Source organism: Pholis gunnellus (assembly GCF_910591455.1).
Source record: "Pholis gunnellus genome assembly, chromosome: 2".
NCBI classification, from domain to species: Eukaryota; Metazoa; Chordata; class Actinopteri; order Perciformes; family Pholidae; genus Pholis; species Pholis gunnellus.
The window spans coordinates 19,807,157-19,827,390 of NC_136536.1; the positions used below are offsets into that span (position 1 = coordinate 19,807,157).

Here is a 20,234-nt window from a genome sequence, read left to right on the forward strand (position 1 = left end):
GGGAAGTCCCTGGCGCCTCGCATTTGGAAAATGATCGGCTTTGGCTGATTGATGCAAGCGACAAAGCCATAAATGCATTCCTAAGATAAGAGCCGCGCGCTAGAAAGACGAGCGTCAATATTTAGGCGCTGAATTAATCCGCGGCTCAACAGAGAAGCAGCGAGAACAAGCCCAATGCAGACGGGCCATGGGAACCTGAATCTGACACTTATGAGTCCTTGTCCTTGACTTACAGTTGGACGTGTGTTCTTGCCTCTGTTAAGCCAATAGGATGCCTAGAAATAGTCCTGGCTTTGTGTGGCGACTGTAAACTGAGAAAGTCTTCCACCACTTTCCGTCTCCAGTGTTTCACAGCGCGGTGGATTTTTTTCTTTTTTTCTCTCTCCCTCTTCATCACGGAAAAAGCGGAGCCACGACGTACAGCTGCTGACTGTACTGTTTGGTTTTATGCAAATCCACATCTGAGTGCGTCCAAACTGACTGTTGGAGCAGCTTGGTTTATGTCCCTGTCGTCAGCTGTAATGTGATTATCCTCGCTCTGCGGGGGTTGAATGTGTGGAAGTTTGTGTCTTGTCATTAGGACTGTAAATGACAGGGATGCATGGAGACACAGAGAAATGGCGAGGGTGGTGAGGGTGGGGGTGGATGGGGGTTAGCTGGAGATTTGAGCCCTACCAGGGCTTTACTGCAGGCCACAATAGCATGTGTGGTGATTGTGTTGAAGGCTTGGCGTCCAGGGCCAGGGCCTCCCCCCGTCAACTGTTGTGCGTGGGGGCCGCGGCTTTCGCTTTCAGAGCTTTTCTCCTCCTTGTGGCTTGTTAGATGTCTTTGTTCAGAGGGGGAAGGTCAATTTGAAAAGACTTAAGGAAGGAGAGAAAACACTCCCATGGCACTGTTCATGTATGACCTCTCCCTATACCGCCGCCCTTCCATTTTTATTTCAATTTTGATTTTCTGTTCTTATGTTTTCCTGGCAGCTCGCAGTGTCACGCGGGGTTTCGAAAACCGGCCACGCTTAGGAATTTACATCCACGCTAATTTTAGCAATGGGTTCCTGACCAGAAAACACATCCTCCAATTTCTGTCTATATTGGGCTTCCTGCGTCTTTCCGCTGCAGTTTCTCTCACCAGCCCTCCAGGGCTTTTGCAGATTATTCTGCTCCCTAAATCTCCTCCAAGCACCTCAATTTTCCTATTTTCACTACATTCTCAACAGAAAGATTTTATACGTCCTGATCCAAGATTACGCTCTGAATGCTGCCAAAGCTCATCAACAAACTAAGCTGCTGGAACTTAATGATTTAATGAACTTATTTAAAGAGACAGTGAGGAGCAAATAATTATTACCAGCAGCGAGCATTTTCACAAACTGTGCTGCTGCGATCTGTTTGATGTCAGCACCAGGCGACATGTGGGGGAGCAGAGAGCAGACACACAAGCTGCTGTTGACATAAGCCTTGTCTTTCTGCAGACTCTTTGTATATTTTGAAACGCCGGGCTAATTCACTCCATATTCCTGCTAATGGCACCGCTGATGTCACTCAACACATAAAAATTCACACAAATCCGTCTTTGCGAGAGCCTATAAATGTCTCGGTGCTGCTCACCTAAAGGTGCCTTTCAGGCTACTGCAGGAGGTTTTGTCAAGGAGAGAATCGTCAAACTGCGGCAGCACAGCAGTCTTACCGCACCAAATTCCTCCTAAAACTGCCTGCCTAACAGGTCTGAGGTAGCGACGGGGTTGAAGGTGCTACACAATGAAAAAGGTCACACATTTTATGTTTTGAGGGAAGAAATATGCAGAGATTTGTGCCTTTTAGGAGATGAAGTTCCATTGAGTTTAGTCTTAACAACTTATTGACTATAAATGTAATTTGTTTAATTTGTATTTAGACACGGTAGTTTAATAAGAGCATCTTGCAATGAATTAAAGGACAAAAACTATTTCTAAACAGCTAATGTGACAGAATCAGTACCAATGTATATAGAATTGCCTGCAAAAAATAAAGACCCATAAATATACAGAATTACTGTAGGTCCACGAGTGTCTGTGATATCAACCGCAGGCCTCTGGCTCAGGCCCCCGCTCGCCAACGACATGCCCAAAGCGTGTATCTCTGCAACTACACGGTCTACTTGAATAGTCTTGGTTTCACAATAAAGGTGACATTTGAGAGATATCTGCAGTGGTGTAAGCATCAGGGTGTATGTCACTGGGTATATGAGAATGCAAATGGAACGCAGCATAAATGAAAGATTTCATTTCCGCCTTACAAAACCGTACACTTTTAGATTGAATATCCCTTTGAAATGATGGAGTTGGTAAAAATGGTTATCGTGAGCTTTTATCCGAGCCTCTTCTTGTTCTTATGCAGGATGAATATGTTGCTAACTTACTTGTTTAACTTAACCTTATCTGGTGTTTGTTGTGCCCCCGGTGTTTCACTTTATCAAGTGACTCTGTTAACTGCAACTTTCAGTCGGGGGGCACTCAGGTTCAAGAGTTAAGAAAACATCCGAGTCAACTATTGTTCAAGTATGTTGACACATACAAGGAATTTGACTTGGGTTGTCGGTAGGCCTATAGCTCCTAATATACTTACACACACACACACACACACACATAGAGCTGAAAACAAATGTACCGGGAGATACATATTCAGACATACAGCTAAACAAAGAATGCAAAAGCTAAGCAAAGATAAGCAAACATAAACATATAGCTATTATGTTAAAAAAAAAAAACATACAGTTTACATTTCTACAGTATATACAGGCCAGTATACTGTATTAACAGGACTATGGTATGAAATTAGTGTATGGCAGTGAGAAGAATGTTGGAATAAATATTTATCAGATTATTCCATGCTGAAAAAGTTTAATCTAGTCGCAGCCCTAGAGAGGAATTCACCATCCTGACACAAACTTGTGATCCAAAACAATTATTATCGCTGAAAAGTATATTTTTTATAATACATTCAGAGATCTTTTGCAGCCAGCATCTAGAGGACATCAGTGGTACTGCAACGTAAGCTTTTAACCACTTCGGTGGCTCCTGTACTATGTGTGGATGTTTTCTGGAGCGTTCGCTTTTACCTTTCTCACTGCATGGGTGGCATGTCCTGTAAATGTGCCTCAGATTACATCCAGGAAATGGTTTTTTTTCTATCAAATGAAAAACCAAGCTTCAGAAGTTAATATGACACTTTAACAGTAACAAAATTCCCATAAAGAAGAAGAAGAAAAAAAAGCGCTGTGTCATTATTGTAGTTGTCTTACCCAGCAGGATGCGTCTCTCTCTGCGACTTTTTTCTTTGTCTCAGCCCCCCCCCCCTCTTAATTTCCGCCTGTCTGCATATGTTTTGGAGGCCATTAATCGTCCCCTGCACAACATGCACCCCAGCAGATAATTACGGTCATTAAACCAATTAGGGAGCACATGGAGGGGAGGTTTCAGTCAGGCCCCCAGGCCTCCCACTCCTGTTCTTCTCTTACCAGGACGGCCGAGGTGGTCCGCTGAAAATGCTGGCAAAGCCTTGAATAAAGAAGGGAGTGAATTACTTCAGCCCAGCTCTGGATTAATGCAATTTCCTGTTGGTGTAGCCTTGACAGACCTTGCCAACTTTGCTGCAGGCCAAGTAACCAAAGCCATTAGCCGGCAAATGTCCTCCCCATTTTCACATTCCCTTTTTTGTGGGACAAAGCAGTCATTTAGGTTTATGTCATCAGAATATGTTTTCCTCAAGGCTAGGAGGGCTATTTTGGTGCGTCTGTGGCAAAACACTGAAAATGAGGAGAAGAGAAGGTGCAGGGGAGGGAGTGAAGAGTGGTCTGTCTGTCTGCAGACAGTGGTTTTCAACATGCTCAGTCTATCATGTGATTCTAGAGCTAATATTATGGTTTCATTGTGCCTGACACGGCGCAACTTCTGGCAGAGTGAGGCGCTAACACACAAGACAACTATGATTACTTAGTTATTGAGTCAAATGGAACCGAGACTTCCAGTCACCGTCCGAATGTGCAGGCAAGCCACAGAAAGTCCCTCACACTCCCTCAGAAGGTCTCACACGATTAGTCGTGTTGGACAACAGGCTGTCCTCCCTTGTTTCGGCGAGGCATTTCCCAGCATTCCTCATGTTTAGCTTGGCACCTGTGTCCCCGAACTCTGCAAAGAGAGCAAAAGTGAAAAACCAGGGCAGTACAAGGAGCTCCACACAGGTTGTCTCAGCTTCCTCATGAATACCACGTAAAAGTAGATCAAATGTAGATCTTGTAATGACTCCAAAACAAAGAAAAACATATAAAATCCTGCATGTTGAGGATAAGATGATGACAAGCACATAACGGTCCAAACAGGGCTCCAGCTATCACTTTTAACCAGATGTTAATGGTGTGAGCTTTATTCTCGGGCGTCGGAACCTCCAAAGTTAGAAAATGTGGCTCAAAAAAAGGAAACAAGGAATGAATCATGAGGAGAAGATGTAAAAACGACTTGAATCTGAAAGTCTGAACTTTAGGTTTTATCCACGATAGCCGCAAACCCTGCACAGAGGAACTGGGCGGATGGAAACTGAACTGTTTTTCATCAATAAAGTGCCAGAATTTATGCTAAGCTAGGCTAACTGCCTCCCTACTCCGGCTCTGTACTTAACGCACATACATGAGAGTGGCGACCTTCTCATCTGACTCTCGGAAAGAAAGCGTCAAACTCTGGCCAGTTGCTAAGCTTACATTTTTTTTCAATGTATATTTTTCATGTTAATAGTTTCGAGATCATTGATATGATTCACGATGTATATTTGATATGTTATATTTAATATATGCCACAAACATTAATCTTGATATTTCTAGGCTCTTTTCAGGGAGGAATGCTCTGTCAACCAAGTGGAATATCCCACAGCGGTGCTCAGCTCTGCTCTGATTGGTCCAATTTGAGTGTAGATGATTGTGATCAATCATGTAGATCACAATCACCTGAGTAATTATTGTGTTTGTGTCTATATTTAGCTTGCGCTGCTTCGTGAGGGTGATTTTACAATGCCTGAAGGAGATCTATGTTGCTGGAAACAGTAGATAAATTCTCCTCTCAGTTAGCATTAAGCTGATTGAAAGATTTGAATTAGGTGGTCATTTTGGATACAAACCACAATAGCAGCAAAAATCACCAAAAGCTCAAGACTCTGATTTGAGCAAAAGGCTCACACACAAATAAGCCTTCATCTGAGGCTCAACAGGACTGATTTTGTCGTTGCATGTGATCTGCAACCTTAAGTAGAGCTACTGTAGCCAAACCATGTGGATCCGCTCCGGGTGTGAAACGTGGAGCTGTGTGAACGTGAAGCAGGATGGCTCTATAAAAAAACATGGTGGTCTGTAAGCTTGACCTTGTGAAAGGTTTATAACATACCTCCAAGTCCCCCCCCCCCACCATTCATATTTAACATATCAGAGTTGGAAATTCCCACATTGACTCAGACTGAAACTAAAAGAGAAGTTACATTTCCCCTGAAGCTGGATCATTTAGATCAAAGTAATCACACCTGTATTCCGTCATAACTTCGACACTCCGAAACTGAAAAAAGTGTTTCATGTATGTGCACATAAACGGTGCTATTTGAGAATCATCCAGTATTGAACGGCATCCAACTCCCTCTTTGCCTAAAGGGGAATAGAAATGGCTGCAGCTGAATGTCTGTGGCTTCCCAGTCAGGAGCATCACAGTGTATGTGCAGACGTTACACATTCCTCCTGCTCCCTTTGCTCTCCTCAACGACTGGGCTAAAACAAAAACACGTTCTCATCAAGATTAATTTAGTTTGATGGACTCTCCAAACATACTAGAAGTCCAGGCACACATAAGGGACATCAGAAAGCCAGTTCAATAGGCAGTAGATGTTAAGAACTACATGCAGTGGAACAAAAAGGTTTCTGCAACATGCAAGGTGAGAGGCAGGAGGGCCTCCTGCACCCTCCTGCGGTGTTCCACGTTTGGATTAACAGTTCACAAGGAGTCAACAGAAGACACACCTGGAAGTTTGTGGCTTTGCTTTCTAAAATATAGGGCGATAGATATGTGATAACAGAACTGCTGCACTTTTGCCTTTTCACCACAAGAGGTCAGACTGCTCCCAACCAGGTTTCTCTGTCAATATCAAGTTTAGGCACCTGGAAGAGTCTTTGAAAAAGTTCCATAAGATCATTACAAATATTCAAGATAGATTTCACAAGTCCTGGAAGCAGAATGGTCCTCACCTTTCAGGAGTCAAGAAATTCTTAGGAGAAAAGTACAACTTCTATCACATACTAAAGCCATCTAACCCTGACCTCAGTAACCTGGTGATGGAACAAAACCGACACTCTGTCAATATACTTTCAGACGTAACAATCAGGTACCTCGAAGAGCAAGCAGCCGCTGAGTGAAGCCTCTGTAAGATGTGAAGGTGTCAAGAACACAGCAGTGAGCATTCGACAATGACTTGCAACGGTCCGTTTTGTCCTAAAAGCTGCACTGTAATTTTGTGGAACGGCTAATTGCTGTAATCTGACAGGTATCTGTCTGGAAACTTTGCTGGCTGTGCTTTTGTGTTTTTTTAATGTTGTTTGAATACTGGTACAACACTAGTGCCACCGTGTGTGACTTCATTTTCAAACCTCTTGTTCTTGTGTTGTCTTGAAGGACATGTTTGTGGATAATGTGAGAAGAAGTTCTTTTACTTTCATCAACACATGACACGCAGCTCTTTCTAATCCTCTGAATGCGGAGGTCAGCGTCCAGGGATGTGGAAACTTTATCAGCGCCATCTTCCCCCGCTCATCAAATAATGTTCCTTTGCCTCCTTCCTTTGAAAAAACGAGTTAAAAAGAAAGAAAGAAAGAAAAGCTTCTAAAACATGGAGTTGCTTGGTTGCCATGGCAACATGATTTTCCCCACGGCAAGAGCCCAGGTTGCATAATCCCGGCATTCACACATTTCATTACAGGTGTGCGTGTGCGTGTGTGTGTGTGTGTGTGCGTGTGTGTGCGTGTGTGTGTGACAGAGCTAACGAGGTCACAGGAGACGCAGCATGCTGTGTATGAAGGTGTGAATGTGTGTTATTGAGTCTGTATGTCTGAATTTTATTAAACTTAAATCTGTGAAAACTAGAAATTTAAGATGTCAGAGTTCTCGGAGCATATGTAACCATAAATAATCTGACTCTCACTGTGAACCTTTACTGTGACCGCAGTGGTTAATTATCTGTTACTCTGTGACATACTTGACAAAGATGTGTTTGTACTCTCACTACCATCTGTTGCACAGTGCGAATTATTTGATGAGATATTGATTTCAAGGAAAACAGTTGAATGTTCTTGCATGTCATGCATCAAAAACAGTATTGTTACATTTGTGGCAGCAGGTAGACATTATTTGGTACTTTAATGCAATGTGCTGAATTGTTCCCATATCAAAATAGCACCAACATATTTATAGCTCTGCTCTGTCATCAAGCCCTCCATTCACAGTGCGAGTCTCCTCCATATAGTAGGATGGAGAGGAAGAGTAGAGAGGGAGGAGAGTAGAAGAGAAAATAGAGGGGAGGAGATTCGAAATCGTCAGCAAACAGGCATTCATGCTTTCTCCCCGATTTCTTCTCTCTCTCTCTCTCTCTCTCTCTCTGTCTCCCCTCCCCACATTTTGTCTGTGTCGCTCCCTCACCTCTCTCCTCTCCTATACAGACAAGTCAGCCAATGCATCAGCCTGCAGCTCATCTGGGCATCCACTCGTACTTCCCACCTGCCTCAATTCCTCGCCTCTCTCTGCTCCTCTGCCGGCTCATCCCTCCTTTTCCTTCCCTGCCTTGCTTCCCCTTCTCCCTCCCTTTCACCCGCGCCTCATCCTCCTCATCCTCCTCATCCTCCAGCCACCATGGTGAACAGATAACCGCCCGGCCGTCCTGACACCATGGGCGCCTGCCTCTGCAAAGGTCACAAAGGTCAGTGCCCGAATCCACCTGTTTTGTGTGTCCAAGTCCGTGTTTCTGTTTGAGGGTCGGCACAACCCGCAGGAAGTGTCGACAGCGGCCGACTAACATTTTAAGGAGCACAGCTGTGTCAGAAAGTTGCATCATGCTTTCGAGGGACAGCTCTGTAGGTGAGAATCTAGACAATTACGGAAAATGAACGAGGTCCCTGAGGCGATGACAACCTACTGAATCACACTGTTAGCCTGGCTGAAGTGCTTGCACGTATAGTGTTGCAGAGCACAAATGAAAGCAGGCAACCGACAACTTGTTTTCGTCTGCTCTTTTCGTATTGTTGATCTGAGTGAATCCGTGGATGTCACTTTAGAAACTCGACTCTGGGGGCGGGAGGTTGATGAGAGAGGGCTGTGAGGATCAGCGGACGGCTTAAGGATATGACAGCTCCATCCAAATCTCAGATCCTACTTGAGGATGTGACTTGGGTTGCAATTTTCTCTCTCGTATTTGCCGTCTGCATGGAGCTTTAGGTGGAAATGAGGCAGTGTTTGTTATCTGGATGACACAACGATGGCTCGGCTTGCAGCGGGGGGGCCTCTTTCAGGAGGAACACGAGCACTAATTTGTGCTGTCAACAAACGAAAGATCTGATCAAAAATAAAAGGGCAATTGAACGTGTAGGCTACCAGCGTGCTGTGACATCTCTGAACAACAATCCATGTGTTGTTTTGTCAGTGTGCGACATTTAACGTCACGTGACATTCTCACACTTTATTTTCAGCCTGGATCTGTGAGTCTCACAATATGTTGTGAGGTAAGAGGTCTGCTTTTGTTCAGGAAGGGTCCCTGTTAACAAGGTGGAGGGTGATGAGGGCAGCGCTTTCAAGCTGGGAAGAAAGAGGGAAGGCAGCTGTGAGGCTCCTGGCAGACAGCTAGAGAACAGCGGGAGTGTGTTTGTACGTGTGTGTGTGTCTGTGTGTGTGTGTGTGTGTGTCTGTGTGACTCAGGGTGGGATTTAACCCCATAAGGAAGGCGGGTTGATTCACGAATCATGATGGATTTGTTGACCTGTGAATAGCGTTTGATGAGGCCGGAGCCCTGATCGTGACTTAAGTAAATGGAAGGCTATCACTCGGCTCTTGTTGCTGTCGCGTATCCATAGCGACAGCCAATTGTCTTGACAACGTCTCCCAGGGGAAACCCCAGGGTTTGTAAGTGTGTGTGTGTCCACGTGTCCACTGACCTTTCTAATGATGTTAATTCGCCATTGCTCTGAAGTGCGCTCCATTTCCTCTTGACACTCATATGAACCTCATCACTGTCAATTACAAAGCAAATAGGCCGAGTGTGGGCTGGTGCAGAGTTAACTATGCAGAGAGGCTCCAGCTAAATGATGCTGAGCCTCGCTTGACCCCTGGCCGTTTGTGTCAACTGGGTTCTGGCTGTAAGGACCATCACCCTTGCCAAGAAACACACACATCGACACACACACACACACACACACACACACACACACACACAAACACACGTAGATCATGAATCTAACACCAGCGTTTGTTTGTGTGGCTCTCCACAGAGCTCCACTATCCCATGACAGCACGGCAAGACCAGACCGAGGAGGTACAGCCGTCCTCTGTGAAGGTGAGTGAAAGCCCTCACCCTTACCTTGCAGGCTTTGGCCTGACATTGGCCTTTTCAGTGTGTCCGCCGCCCAAATGTAGACTGACAGCAACGAGAAATTCCTGTTCATCTAAGTTGTATTGTGTCAGGGGAAGAAATCTCAGAGACAGACAATCTCCACACTATCTGCATTCTTATTACCATAAGAGATAATTATGAAAATATATTTGTTCTGTGCTGTGGGTGAACCGACGTTTTAAGTGTTTGCCGGCAGTGTTTGCTGCTGATTGAATGCAAATTAAATGAGCAGAATATTCAATGTTCACATTGAAGGTTCTCAACACTAACAGCTGTTCAGTCTGCTCCACAGCCAGGCTCTATCACACTCTCTGTGCAGACTTGCTACTTTAGGTCAATTTGTGTATCTCTTTACTCTTCTGTCTTGTGTACTTGTTCTGTGCGTTGCTATAATGTAGCTAGCAGACATTTTGACATGCTATTGCAGGATAAGCACAGGTGTAATTTATATTATTCATTATGGCCCTCTTTCAAATAGAATGGGACTATAATTAATAGTATTAATTACACCTGTGTTTACCCTGCTGTGACATGTCAAAGGGGCTGCTGTGAAAGGGGCCTATTTCACGTAGTGTTGGCTCAAGTTGGCCTACAGCCTTCACATTTCTAGTGTTTCCATCAGTATTGCATCAGAGACTGGTCAAAAATACATCACTCAAATTCTTTGTGGTAAGTAGAAAATAGATGAACTAACTTACAACAAACGATTTCAGAGTTTTTATTTTGTATTTCAGTTTGATGTTGAGCTAACTGTTCAGCTAGTTTTGCAAGCTATCTAGACAGCTATTAGCAAAATAAACTTAAAGATATTATCACCATTAAACAAAAAGAGACATTTGAGTTATTACATACTTTTACTAAAGTAGGATATGTTTGTATGGATGAATTTCTTTACAACCAGCCTTTTTATGACCTTTTTATTTGCGCTACAAAGCATCACAAATAGAATAAATGTTAAACCTACCAAACTGTGTCTTACAATCATTATTTAATGATACATTTACAGATATCATGATGTTAAATAAGAATTGTTAAGAATTCATTTTGTTGAAACGTAAAAAGATCAGTTCTCCTCCTTGGGTTTGCAGTGACCACACATCTGGCAACGAAGCACTTGATGTCAAAAACAGAAAGGGACATAATTTACCCAAGATACCGCTGGGTTTTTCCAATTTTCCCATTTTACATTCAAGTGACTTTTATGCAGAATTTTATTGCCTGTGAAACTTAATTTGGAATGGTTTCCAGCACTTTGAAGTGGAACCATCCACTAATGTGTAAACATGTACTTACTTATAATCCCATTTTTCTTGCAACATATTTGGGAAAAAAAGCTTGAAGGTTTTTACTTTCAGATGAAAAATACTAAACCAAGGGAAATGCATTTGCAAAGCAGTTTCTCTTTCCATATTGATTGTTGCCACTTGGGTGTAAACACCTTATGTTTGAGTTCACATTAATTTTCCACAAATTCCAGCTGTTATTATCATCCCCATTGTGTGTGTGTGTGTTTGTGTGTGTGGGTTGAGTCATCACACATAGGACATGATTGCCAGAGGAGGATGTATATAAATGTGCTTATGTGTGCGTTTGGATGTGTATGTGTTGTTCTTTATTTATGGATCCTGGTGATTGTTTTATGGCTTGCTCCTATGTGAGATAAAAAAATATCTCTTTGTCATTCAAAGTCCCATGTCAGAAATGGTAAATTATAGCTATTTTACTCGTTTCCATTGGAGAAAAAGCTTTTCCCCTTACATCAATGATAAAGATGTGACTTTCTCCCTCCTCTTGCGCATCATATTGTGCAGGATGGCCAGAACCCGTCCAACTGCAGTGTGTCAGATAAAAGCAACGACTATGATATCGGCGAGCTGGCCACCTCCTCTTTGATGGGTGAGACAGACACACACACACGAACATAAACAGGTTTAGGTCATGTTGTGTTTCATTATGGATGAAACGTATGAGACTGGGGAGCATTATAATTTCCCTCTTCCTTAATCTCTCACACATATGCTGTATCCATCCAGACATGAGTAAACAGTCAGTTACACACACGGTTCCTTCACCCATTTGATTTTTTGCTTCACCTTTGAGTCTGGCTTCCTCTTCTCATCATGTGGGTGTCTCCTACTCTTTCTCATCCTCTTTTCCCCATCTCCACGGCTTCCCTCCCTCTGCGGGAGGTTAATTATTTGACTTAATGTGTTATGCCTTGCTGAACTTTCCCCAGTGAAAGCTCCTTTATTACCCCGACAGCATAATTATGAAGGCTGTGAAAACCTCATGAATATGTTAGACGAATACAGACATTCAGGCAGACAGCTGAGAGGCCGACACCTGCTTTGGGAATGACAGAAACGGTCCAGTATAAAAAAACGCTTTTTGACATTTACTCAGACTTAATCACTTGTCAGTCATCATTTAAATTGGCGGAGCAAGTTCTGTGGAGTGGAGCAGTCACAAAGTGCAGCCAACAACCTGCTGAAATATGATCACACTGCGGCAAACTTTGCTATTATTATACTAATGGAATTACATTTAGAAGAATATCATGCAGACGTTATTGCTACATTTCACTTTCTTGTGTGATGCTGTTTGATCGATGTATCGAGCTGATGTGAAGTTATCAACAGCAAATGGTTTAAAAAGCCCTGCTGGCGGCACCAAGAAACTGAAATGAAATCATTAGATTCCATTAATTTAATAGTGTTGCACTGAACAAAGGAGCTAATGGCAGTTTTGTTAACCTAACAGTAGTAGTGAGAGTAAACAAAGTTTGTCTTGAGGGTGCGGGCTGCCAAGCAGTTGTTGAGATATCCTGCTTCTGTTGCATGGACGGACAGAGTGACTGAACAATCAGATTCCACATATATGAATGCATAATGTGGCATCGGTGTGTTTAGTCATGCTAACGCTGTGGCTCAAGGAAGGATGAAGCCTCATGACTTTGGTGATCCCCTGACTTCTCCTTTTGCGCCGCCAGATGAAATGTCTCAATAACTGTTGGATAGCTGGAACAACTTTGGTGAAACTTTAACTTGTCATCTAGCGCCATCATCTGCTCAAATGTTCAATGTGTCCAGTGCTCTGGTATATGACCAAATACAGGCAATACTAATGGCATCAGCCTAAACATGGTAAATACAAAATAGGCTACTGGTTAAATCGTCCTTCGTGTTTGCTATGCTTCATGTATAAAGCAATGAAACGGTTCAGAAGTAGTTTTTTCATTCAGTGAAACTCATGTCATGATGATCGCTTTAAAAAAAGTGTAGATCTCTGTTTTTAAATACTCTGGTCTGGTAATCGAAACCAGTGTGACATAACGAGGCCTTGTCAAGTGACAACCTTGGGAAGTGCCAAAAACTTCAGTTTTTCACCTCTATAATGGTGACTTGAGGCTGACTCCAAATTCAATTCAATTCACATAGACCCCCATTGTTAAAATGCCTGGTATACAAAATGTTTTTTGGTCTCTAGGTCAAAGGATGCACCAGATGCCCTAACACGTCGATAAGAATAAACCCTGAGAAAACTGTACTTGTATCTTTTTGATATTAGCAGCCTTCAAAATACGAATGTTTTTTTCCGCTTTTGATTTGCTTTTTTCATTAGTTCAATCTACCACAACCTGAAATCAACACTGTAGTTGCTTGCAAATTACAGTTCTTACCAATTAGACCCCCTTTAGGATGTGATAACATGTTGTTTTCTAGAACTATTCTCGTGTTGGCTGGTAAATAACAAAGCTCTGAATGCAACACCTACACTCCATGTTTGTTCAGCCCCTTTGTTTCCTCGCAGCAACATTAGGGAGTGATGCCTCACAGTATGCGATATATGTCTATTTTTGGAAAGGGACTTATTCCTAATGGATTGTGGTTGCATTATTGATGGTAACGCTCTGTTGTAACATAATAAACAAGACTGCGAAATCCATACATTTCTTACAGCATCCACAGAAATGTCAGTATTGTTGATCCTGCCTCTTCCTTTAAAATAACATCTCAAAATACTGGACCTAGCTGTGACATTGCAGTGGGGCATTTCAAAAATGTTTGATTGGTTCAATTTTATACAACAAAATGTTGGCAACGGTGAGTACAAGCTCCTGTTACACCGTGTAGGTATTCAAATACCAGAACATGCTTGTTTTCCATAGAACCCCCCACTTTACAGCTGCTATAATAAATATATTTTATTTGCTCCTAGAAATAAGACCACTGAGAATGTTTACCGCACTCTCGGCTCTATGGACCGTTTTAATGTCTTTCAGCCCATTGTTTGGTTTTACTGCCCACATCTTTACTTTGGTTCAGTCTCACAGCGCTCATCAACCTTGATTCCAGACACAGTAGGCACACGTTTTCAGCAAAAAGCTGCTCTGAGCACCAAAAAGAGAAGACAAGTGGAGACAAAACACAGAGCTGGTGATCACTGGACTTACATTTGAATGCCAATGATGCTCCGTATCTGCCGGTTGTGTAAATCGAGTATTAACCACCCGATCACCTTTATAATATATCAATGTTTTTTACATCTTGTGACCAAAAACATCAGTTAATTTTTATGCTCCCATCTAACATCATGAAAATGTTTTACTTTTGTTTACACAGAAAGACCTTTTGGCAAACAAATCAAATATTTCTTCTCACGTGCGAAATGCAAAAACAAATCCACATAACTTCTAGTCAGTTATCATATTTACTGTTGGATTAAAAAAAATCCAACATTAGGCACATCGGGCCTAAATAGGGACATGCAGATGCACAGCCTTAGAAATCAACAGAGAAATATTTGCTAGCTTGCTGCTGCCAACTTAAATAGTGATGTGCACACTCGATGGTGAGGAAATAGATGCAAACATAGCTTCTGCATCTATGTCCTCACCATCGAGTGTCAGCCAGAACAGAGCCTCATTGCCACAGTGTGAACGCTGGGTGAGACAGCAGTGGGTGTCACAGTGCACAAAAGAACTGAGAGAAGAGTCAGTAGGTGTTGAGCTCAAATGAAAATAACATGTCAGGATTTATTCTTTTGTTCTCTCTCTTTCACCTAGCCCAGGCTGTCAACTCTCTTGGCTCCGTTATTTTATGAAGTGTTTCAATATCTTGTTGCTCTGTCCTCCTCTCTCTCTTCTTTCTCTTCCGACCTCAACCTCTTTCCTCCTCGTTCTCTTTTTCCACCTTTGCCTTTTCAACCTTTTCGTCCTTTCACATCATGTTTAATTTACCTGTTCTGCAATTATGACCAAGGCGTCCTGTCACGTTCGCTTCAACCCCTCATTCCCCTCGACCTTTTCTACCCTTGTCTCGTGTGATTCAAATAAATGATGTCGCCATTGTAGTTTTGCCCAGTGACTCTACAGGTTATGAATAACATATTACTGCAGAGATACGGGGTCACAGCACCTCTATTAGATGCTGCTTGAATCTTGACATGAGTCCATTAAGTTAAAGCAACAGAGCTGATGATTTGAGGCTTGGATTGGAGTCAGTCACAATAATAATAACAACAAACCGATTTGAGTTTGGAATGAAAACAAGACAGGCCTTACATAGCTTGAACGTTTCATTATTAAGGTGTGCTCTGACAAAACATGAAGCGAAAAAGTAATTGGGAAGATGCAGGTGAGTTGGTACATCGGCAGTTTGGAGCGAATCAACACTGACTGAACACCCAGCAGTCAAAATCACACAAATGACGCAAGGCAAACATGTGCTTTGGTTTCTGTCTGTGCACATACCTTTAGAGCTATATGCACTGAAAGGACTTGGTTTCAGTTACCTGTGAGGCAATGTGAACACAGCTTAGAACGCTTAACACTTTCTCACTTTTTAAAGTCAGTATGCAAGAGAGCTGATGGACTTTCCTTGTTCCTCGCAACACTTTTTAATCAGGCCTGAAAACAAATTACAAAATAAAATTACAAAAATAAGAGCAAGGTTGTCTTGTGTTGTCTCATTGTGAGTCAAATTAAATATTTAATTTTGTGTAATTTTCATTATAGGATTTCTATCCCTGTGGGCTTCTTACGGTGCGGTTGAAGTGCTGTCCGTAATCATCAAGGAAATGTACAATTCTCTCCAAATTCACCTTTGATGCCGTTACACTGTCATTTTCAACCTTAATGGAACTCTTTCATGCTTCAGGTTATGTAAATCAGGAGAAAATGTTCACCTTCAAAGTCTGAATTATGCTAAAGTATTCTTCTCAATTCATAGCTTTACCCATTCTTCTTGCTCTATGTGTCTTCTTTTGCCATTTCCATATTCCTGTCTCTTAATGTGACATGTTTCTTCATTCTCTATCACCTATACTGTACACCATTTCATGTTGCCTATAACTTTAGCTTTTCCTCAAATTGTCTCCTTATATCCTCTGCTACCACGCTGACCGTATGTCCATCTAATCCACTTCATCATGATGCTGCCCTCCTTGTCTTCCTCTTATTTAGGTCTGGTGGCCACGATAAAGGAGCATATCACTAAGCCGACTGCGATGGCACAGGGGCGAGTTGCTCACCTGATTGAGTGGAAAGGTTGGGGTGGAGGCGGCGAGGTCAGGGGAAGCGGGGGCGGTTGGAGCGGGAACTGGGGTAAAGGCGGCGGAGGCTGGGGGGGGGTGGGGGCCGAGCTGCATGAGGATGAACAATTCTACTCCCAAATGACGGACGAAATCAAGGAAGCTCGCTTCGCTGCAGGTGAGACAGACGAATTCATTAAATTTAAGGAAAACAAGTGGTGGTCGGTGGAGATGGAGTGACACTCAGATCCCTGTGGGCATTGTTTCTGTTTGATTGGCTTGTGCAGAGAGAGCGTCTAAAAAAAATCAATATCCCTCAAGATGTGCCATGACAGTGACTCAAATCTAGAGCACTTATTCGATTTCCCTTTGTTTGTGATGGCGGTTAAAAACAACAACTGGGGATCCACTTCTGAGAAAAGGAACATCAGACGTGTTTGTTTCACAGGAGTAGCAGAGCAGTTTGCCTTGGCCGAGGCGTCCATGAATGTGTGGTCCCTGAATGACAGCTTAGAGCAGCCCTCCACCAGTTTACAAGGTTTGTCATGTAAAAGAGCTTTTGGTCTAAAATGTCTCTTTTCAACTTAATGTTAGATTTCTTAATGAGGTCTAGTGCAAACTTTGCAGATCTGTTGTGTCTGACAAGAAGTGAATCAAAAGATTAAAATGAACCATTTCTGCTGTAATAGTGTGGATTTGGCTGTTATTATAAGTCTTTTCTTTAATGCTACTGATGGACTGATGGAACAAGACATAACAGACAGAATCAATATCTGCTGAACAACTTAAAATATTTTATGTGTAATGCAAATACATATGATATATGTTTTACGTTAGATTAAAATATGGAACATTTTTCAAAGACCGTGTTTGCTCTTACCCACAGGAGTGGACGAATCCTGAGCCTGATGTGTGCATCACTGTCAGATGTTTTTATTTTTTTAATTCCGTTTTTAACTTTACTAATGGCATTGCTGTAATGTCACACATGAAATTGTGTACACACATTCATGGTCTCCAGAGGATGACACCTGTTGACTGTGGTCATACCATATCTTGTTATTAAGCTTCACCATAATAAACAAAATAACATCCATATTTTAATCAACCTCCACCATACTTTGAGCTTAAAGGGGACATATTGTGCTAATATTTAGGTTCATACTTGCATTTGGGGTTTCCTACTAGAACATGTTAACATCCATTAATGTTCAAAAAACACATCATCTTTCTCGTAATGTCTTTCTGAATATACCTTTATTCACCCTCAGTCTGAAACGCTCGCCTTAAGCGCCTTGTCTCTTTAAGACCCCCTCTGGAAAAACCTAGTCTGCTCTGATTGGCTTGTGAGAAAGATATGGTGCACCTTTGCAAAGGTGGTTCTAAAGCCATGGGTGGAGATACTCCGATGAAGGGGGCGGTATGTTCTACTGAACGTGCACGTGACATATGGAGGGGAGCCAAATCTGAATGGCTTGTTGAGTCACATGTTATCTAGAAAGCCCACAAAAACTGATTGAGTTGTCTTATTTGATATGTAAATGACACTTACCTTCGCCATTCAACATTTTAAGGTGTCAGATTTGCCTTAACTAAAACAAATCCCAAATATATGGTTGCCTTCAGTTATTCAAATTCTGTTTTTGAAGCCATACCTGCAAAATTAGATTTATTTGAACTGAAAAAAATAAAAATGTATCCTCTATCCATATATTGTACCAGCTTTGGAGGAAATTCACTGCATTTAATTATATTTACAGTCATATGTAATCTACATGCAGCAGCTGGTTCAGAATTAATTACACTTTTTTTGATCTAAGTCAAGCACGGAGTGCATCTCTATTTCTAGAATATACTAGTGTGAGGGGTTTCTAAAATCTCTACGACCTGAAAGGGCCCAGCTGTCACTGTTTGTCAAAGTTCAAATCCTTTTTTTCAGTGTTTTCAAGTATCCACCATTTGACGTAACACTGTTATTATCCCTCCTCAGCTGCTCAAAGCCACTTCTTGTCCCAGTTCCTGCTGGATGGTGGAAGCGTCAGCGTTCCTCAGCACCTGTACAGCATCCACGCCCAGACTTATGGTGTCAACAGGGCGGCCAACTTGGTCTGTCCGCCAGTGGTCCACACCATTTCCCCGACGTCCAACACCCAGCAGGACAGATATCGTCCTCTCGAGGAAAGAAGCACTGCGACAGCAGAGGCTGCCGTCCGACACGTGGACAGCAGCTCGCTATCCGAGGATGACGTTTTTTATAACTAGGCTTAACAGGAAAGCGAGCCAGCAATCTTGGTGACAATCTCTAAAACGAGCCCTAATGAGAAGACTTGAGTCCCCATCCGCCAGCAGCGGCTGACCCAAAACATACAGGCAGACATTTGTGAGATATCTCAAGAGGCAATTCCCTCAAATGGCTGGCCTGGGGAGGTTTCAGCGCCTGGTCCTCAGATACAGAGACTCCAAATTGTATTTTCTCCCATGTTGAGGCGTGTACTTTTGTGAATGTATATAGTTCCATTATTCATTTTTATTTTTATTCAGCATACAATAAAACACTAAAGCAGCACAGAGTAAATGAAATGTGTCTTCTTTGAGGTTTGTCAGCTGAATAGAGAGAAGAAGAAGTCTGTTGTACAGAAAGCGTAAACCCAATTATCTGTCTGGGTCTCGACTATGATTAGCTAATATTCACACTTTTCGGTCTGACAGTGCAGGAGAGGAGTGCAGAGGAAAAACAAGTGTAGAAAAACATACAGAACAGAACCATCACTGTGCATGTGGTCGGTGTGTATAGCATGCCTGTGTGTTTGAGAGATGGTGGGAGATTGGAGGTGTTAGTGTTACTTGTCATGGTGTTTCTTTCAGCACGGGTTTACACATAATGAAGCTGCGCCGCGTGGTGCGCTGTGGCTGTTTTCCCCATTTTGTTATCTCAGCCTAAGTCACAACAACAGAACAAAAGGCGATCACATCCATCATGAAACAAGACCCTTACGTAGTACAGTCAACTGAGTTGAGGCCTCGGTAGTTCTACGGTGCAACAGCGGCTGTCGTAGCTTTGCTCTGTGAAGGAACTGTGACACCATCAAATTGGATTTGATTCTTTTATTTAAAACAATATAGTGTCTGAACTCTGGAATCAACAGGAAACCAGCAAACACGCCTGTTGCATGTAGAAATAAATTTCCTTTTTAGTCGACTTTAAACAAAATATGAGTTGCACAAATTTAGCACGAGTCATCTCTTTAGATAATAATCCCCCTTAATCCTAGAGTGTGATTTATCACTTTTAATAATTACAGTTGAAGTCTGGCCTAGTGATAACACCGTAGTCCAAGATCTCAATAATTACTGCAGTGAGCAACGTAACCATAACCGATCAAACTTCCGATGCACAAACACATTGGATAATCATATGACGGCAGACATTTACTCTTCATCAATGGACAGAATATGTCATATATATTTTTACACGAAGAAAACTATATTATTCATATGTTATCTAATTTTTCCCTTTATATGTTCTCTTTTGGCAGACTTCATCTAACATTACGAGTTATTCTTTTTGTAAAACATGTTATTTGGATTTGATGTGTGATTGTATGAGTTTTGATACAGGAAAAGCACATTTTGGACCGCAATCAAGATTTGATTCAACTGAGCATGAACCTCGTTACCAAGCCAGCTCTAGTCATATTCCTGATATATGATAAATCACTTAGTATTCACGTAGCATATTATTCTGATGGCATGTGTTTCTTTTTCTTTTCTATTTTTTCAGATAAATTAGACCATTCAGGTGAATATTGGTGTTCCTCTCAGGTGGCAAATTAACTTTTTTGATGGTATTACTTGGGGTTGCCCAATCTAGACATTTAGACCTCTTAAAGACAAGGTAGACTGACTGTGAGTTTAAGTGAGCCACTAGCCACCTCCATCACAACAAGATGTTGAAACAACTTTGTCTAATTAGGTGGATATGTGACAGTTCACCTGTCCCAATGACGTTTTAATGGTCTGCAAGGTGATTTTCATAGTGTAGTGAAA

General features: G+C 42.2%; 1 protein-coding gene across 1 annotated transcript; it reads left to right on the top strand.

The window, feature by feature from the left end:
• Positions 1 to 7,942: 7,942 nt before the first annotated feature.
• fam131c (family with sequence similarity 131 member C) lies at positions 7,943 to 18,449 on the top strand (the record flags this gene model as incomplete). The annotated part of the gene is made up of 6 exons (XM_079183134.1): positions 7,943 to 7,973; positions 9,535 to 9,599; positions 11,468 to 11,552; positions 16,120 to 16,365; positions 16,636 to 16,725; positions 18,178 to 18,449. 6 exons carry the CDS (start codon positions 7,943 to 7,945, stop codon positions 18,447 to 18,449), a joined length of 789 nt encoding a protein of 262 aa, XP_079039260.1.
• Between the last annotated feature and the right edge of the window lie 1,785 nt (positions 18,450 to 20,234).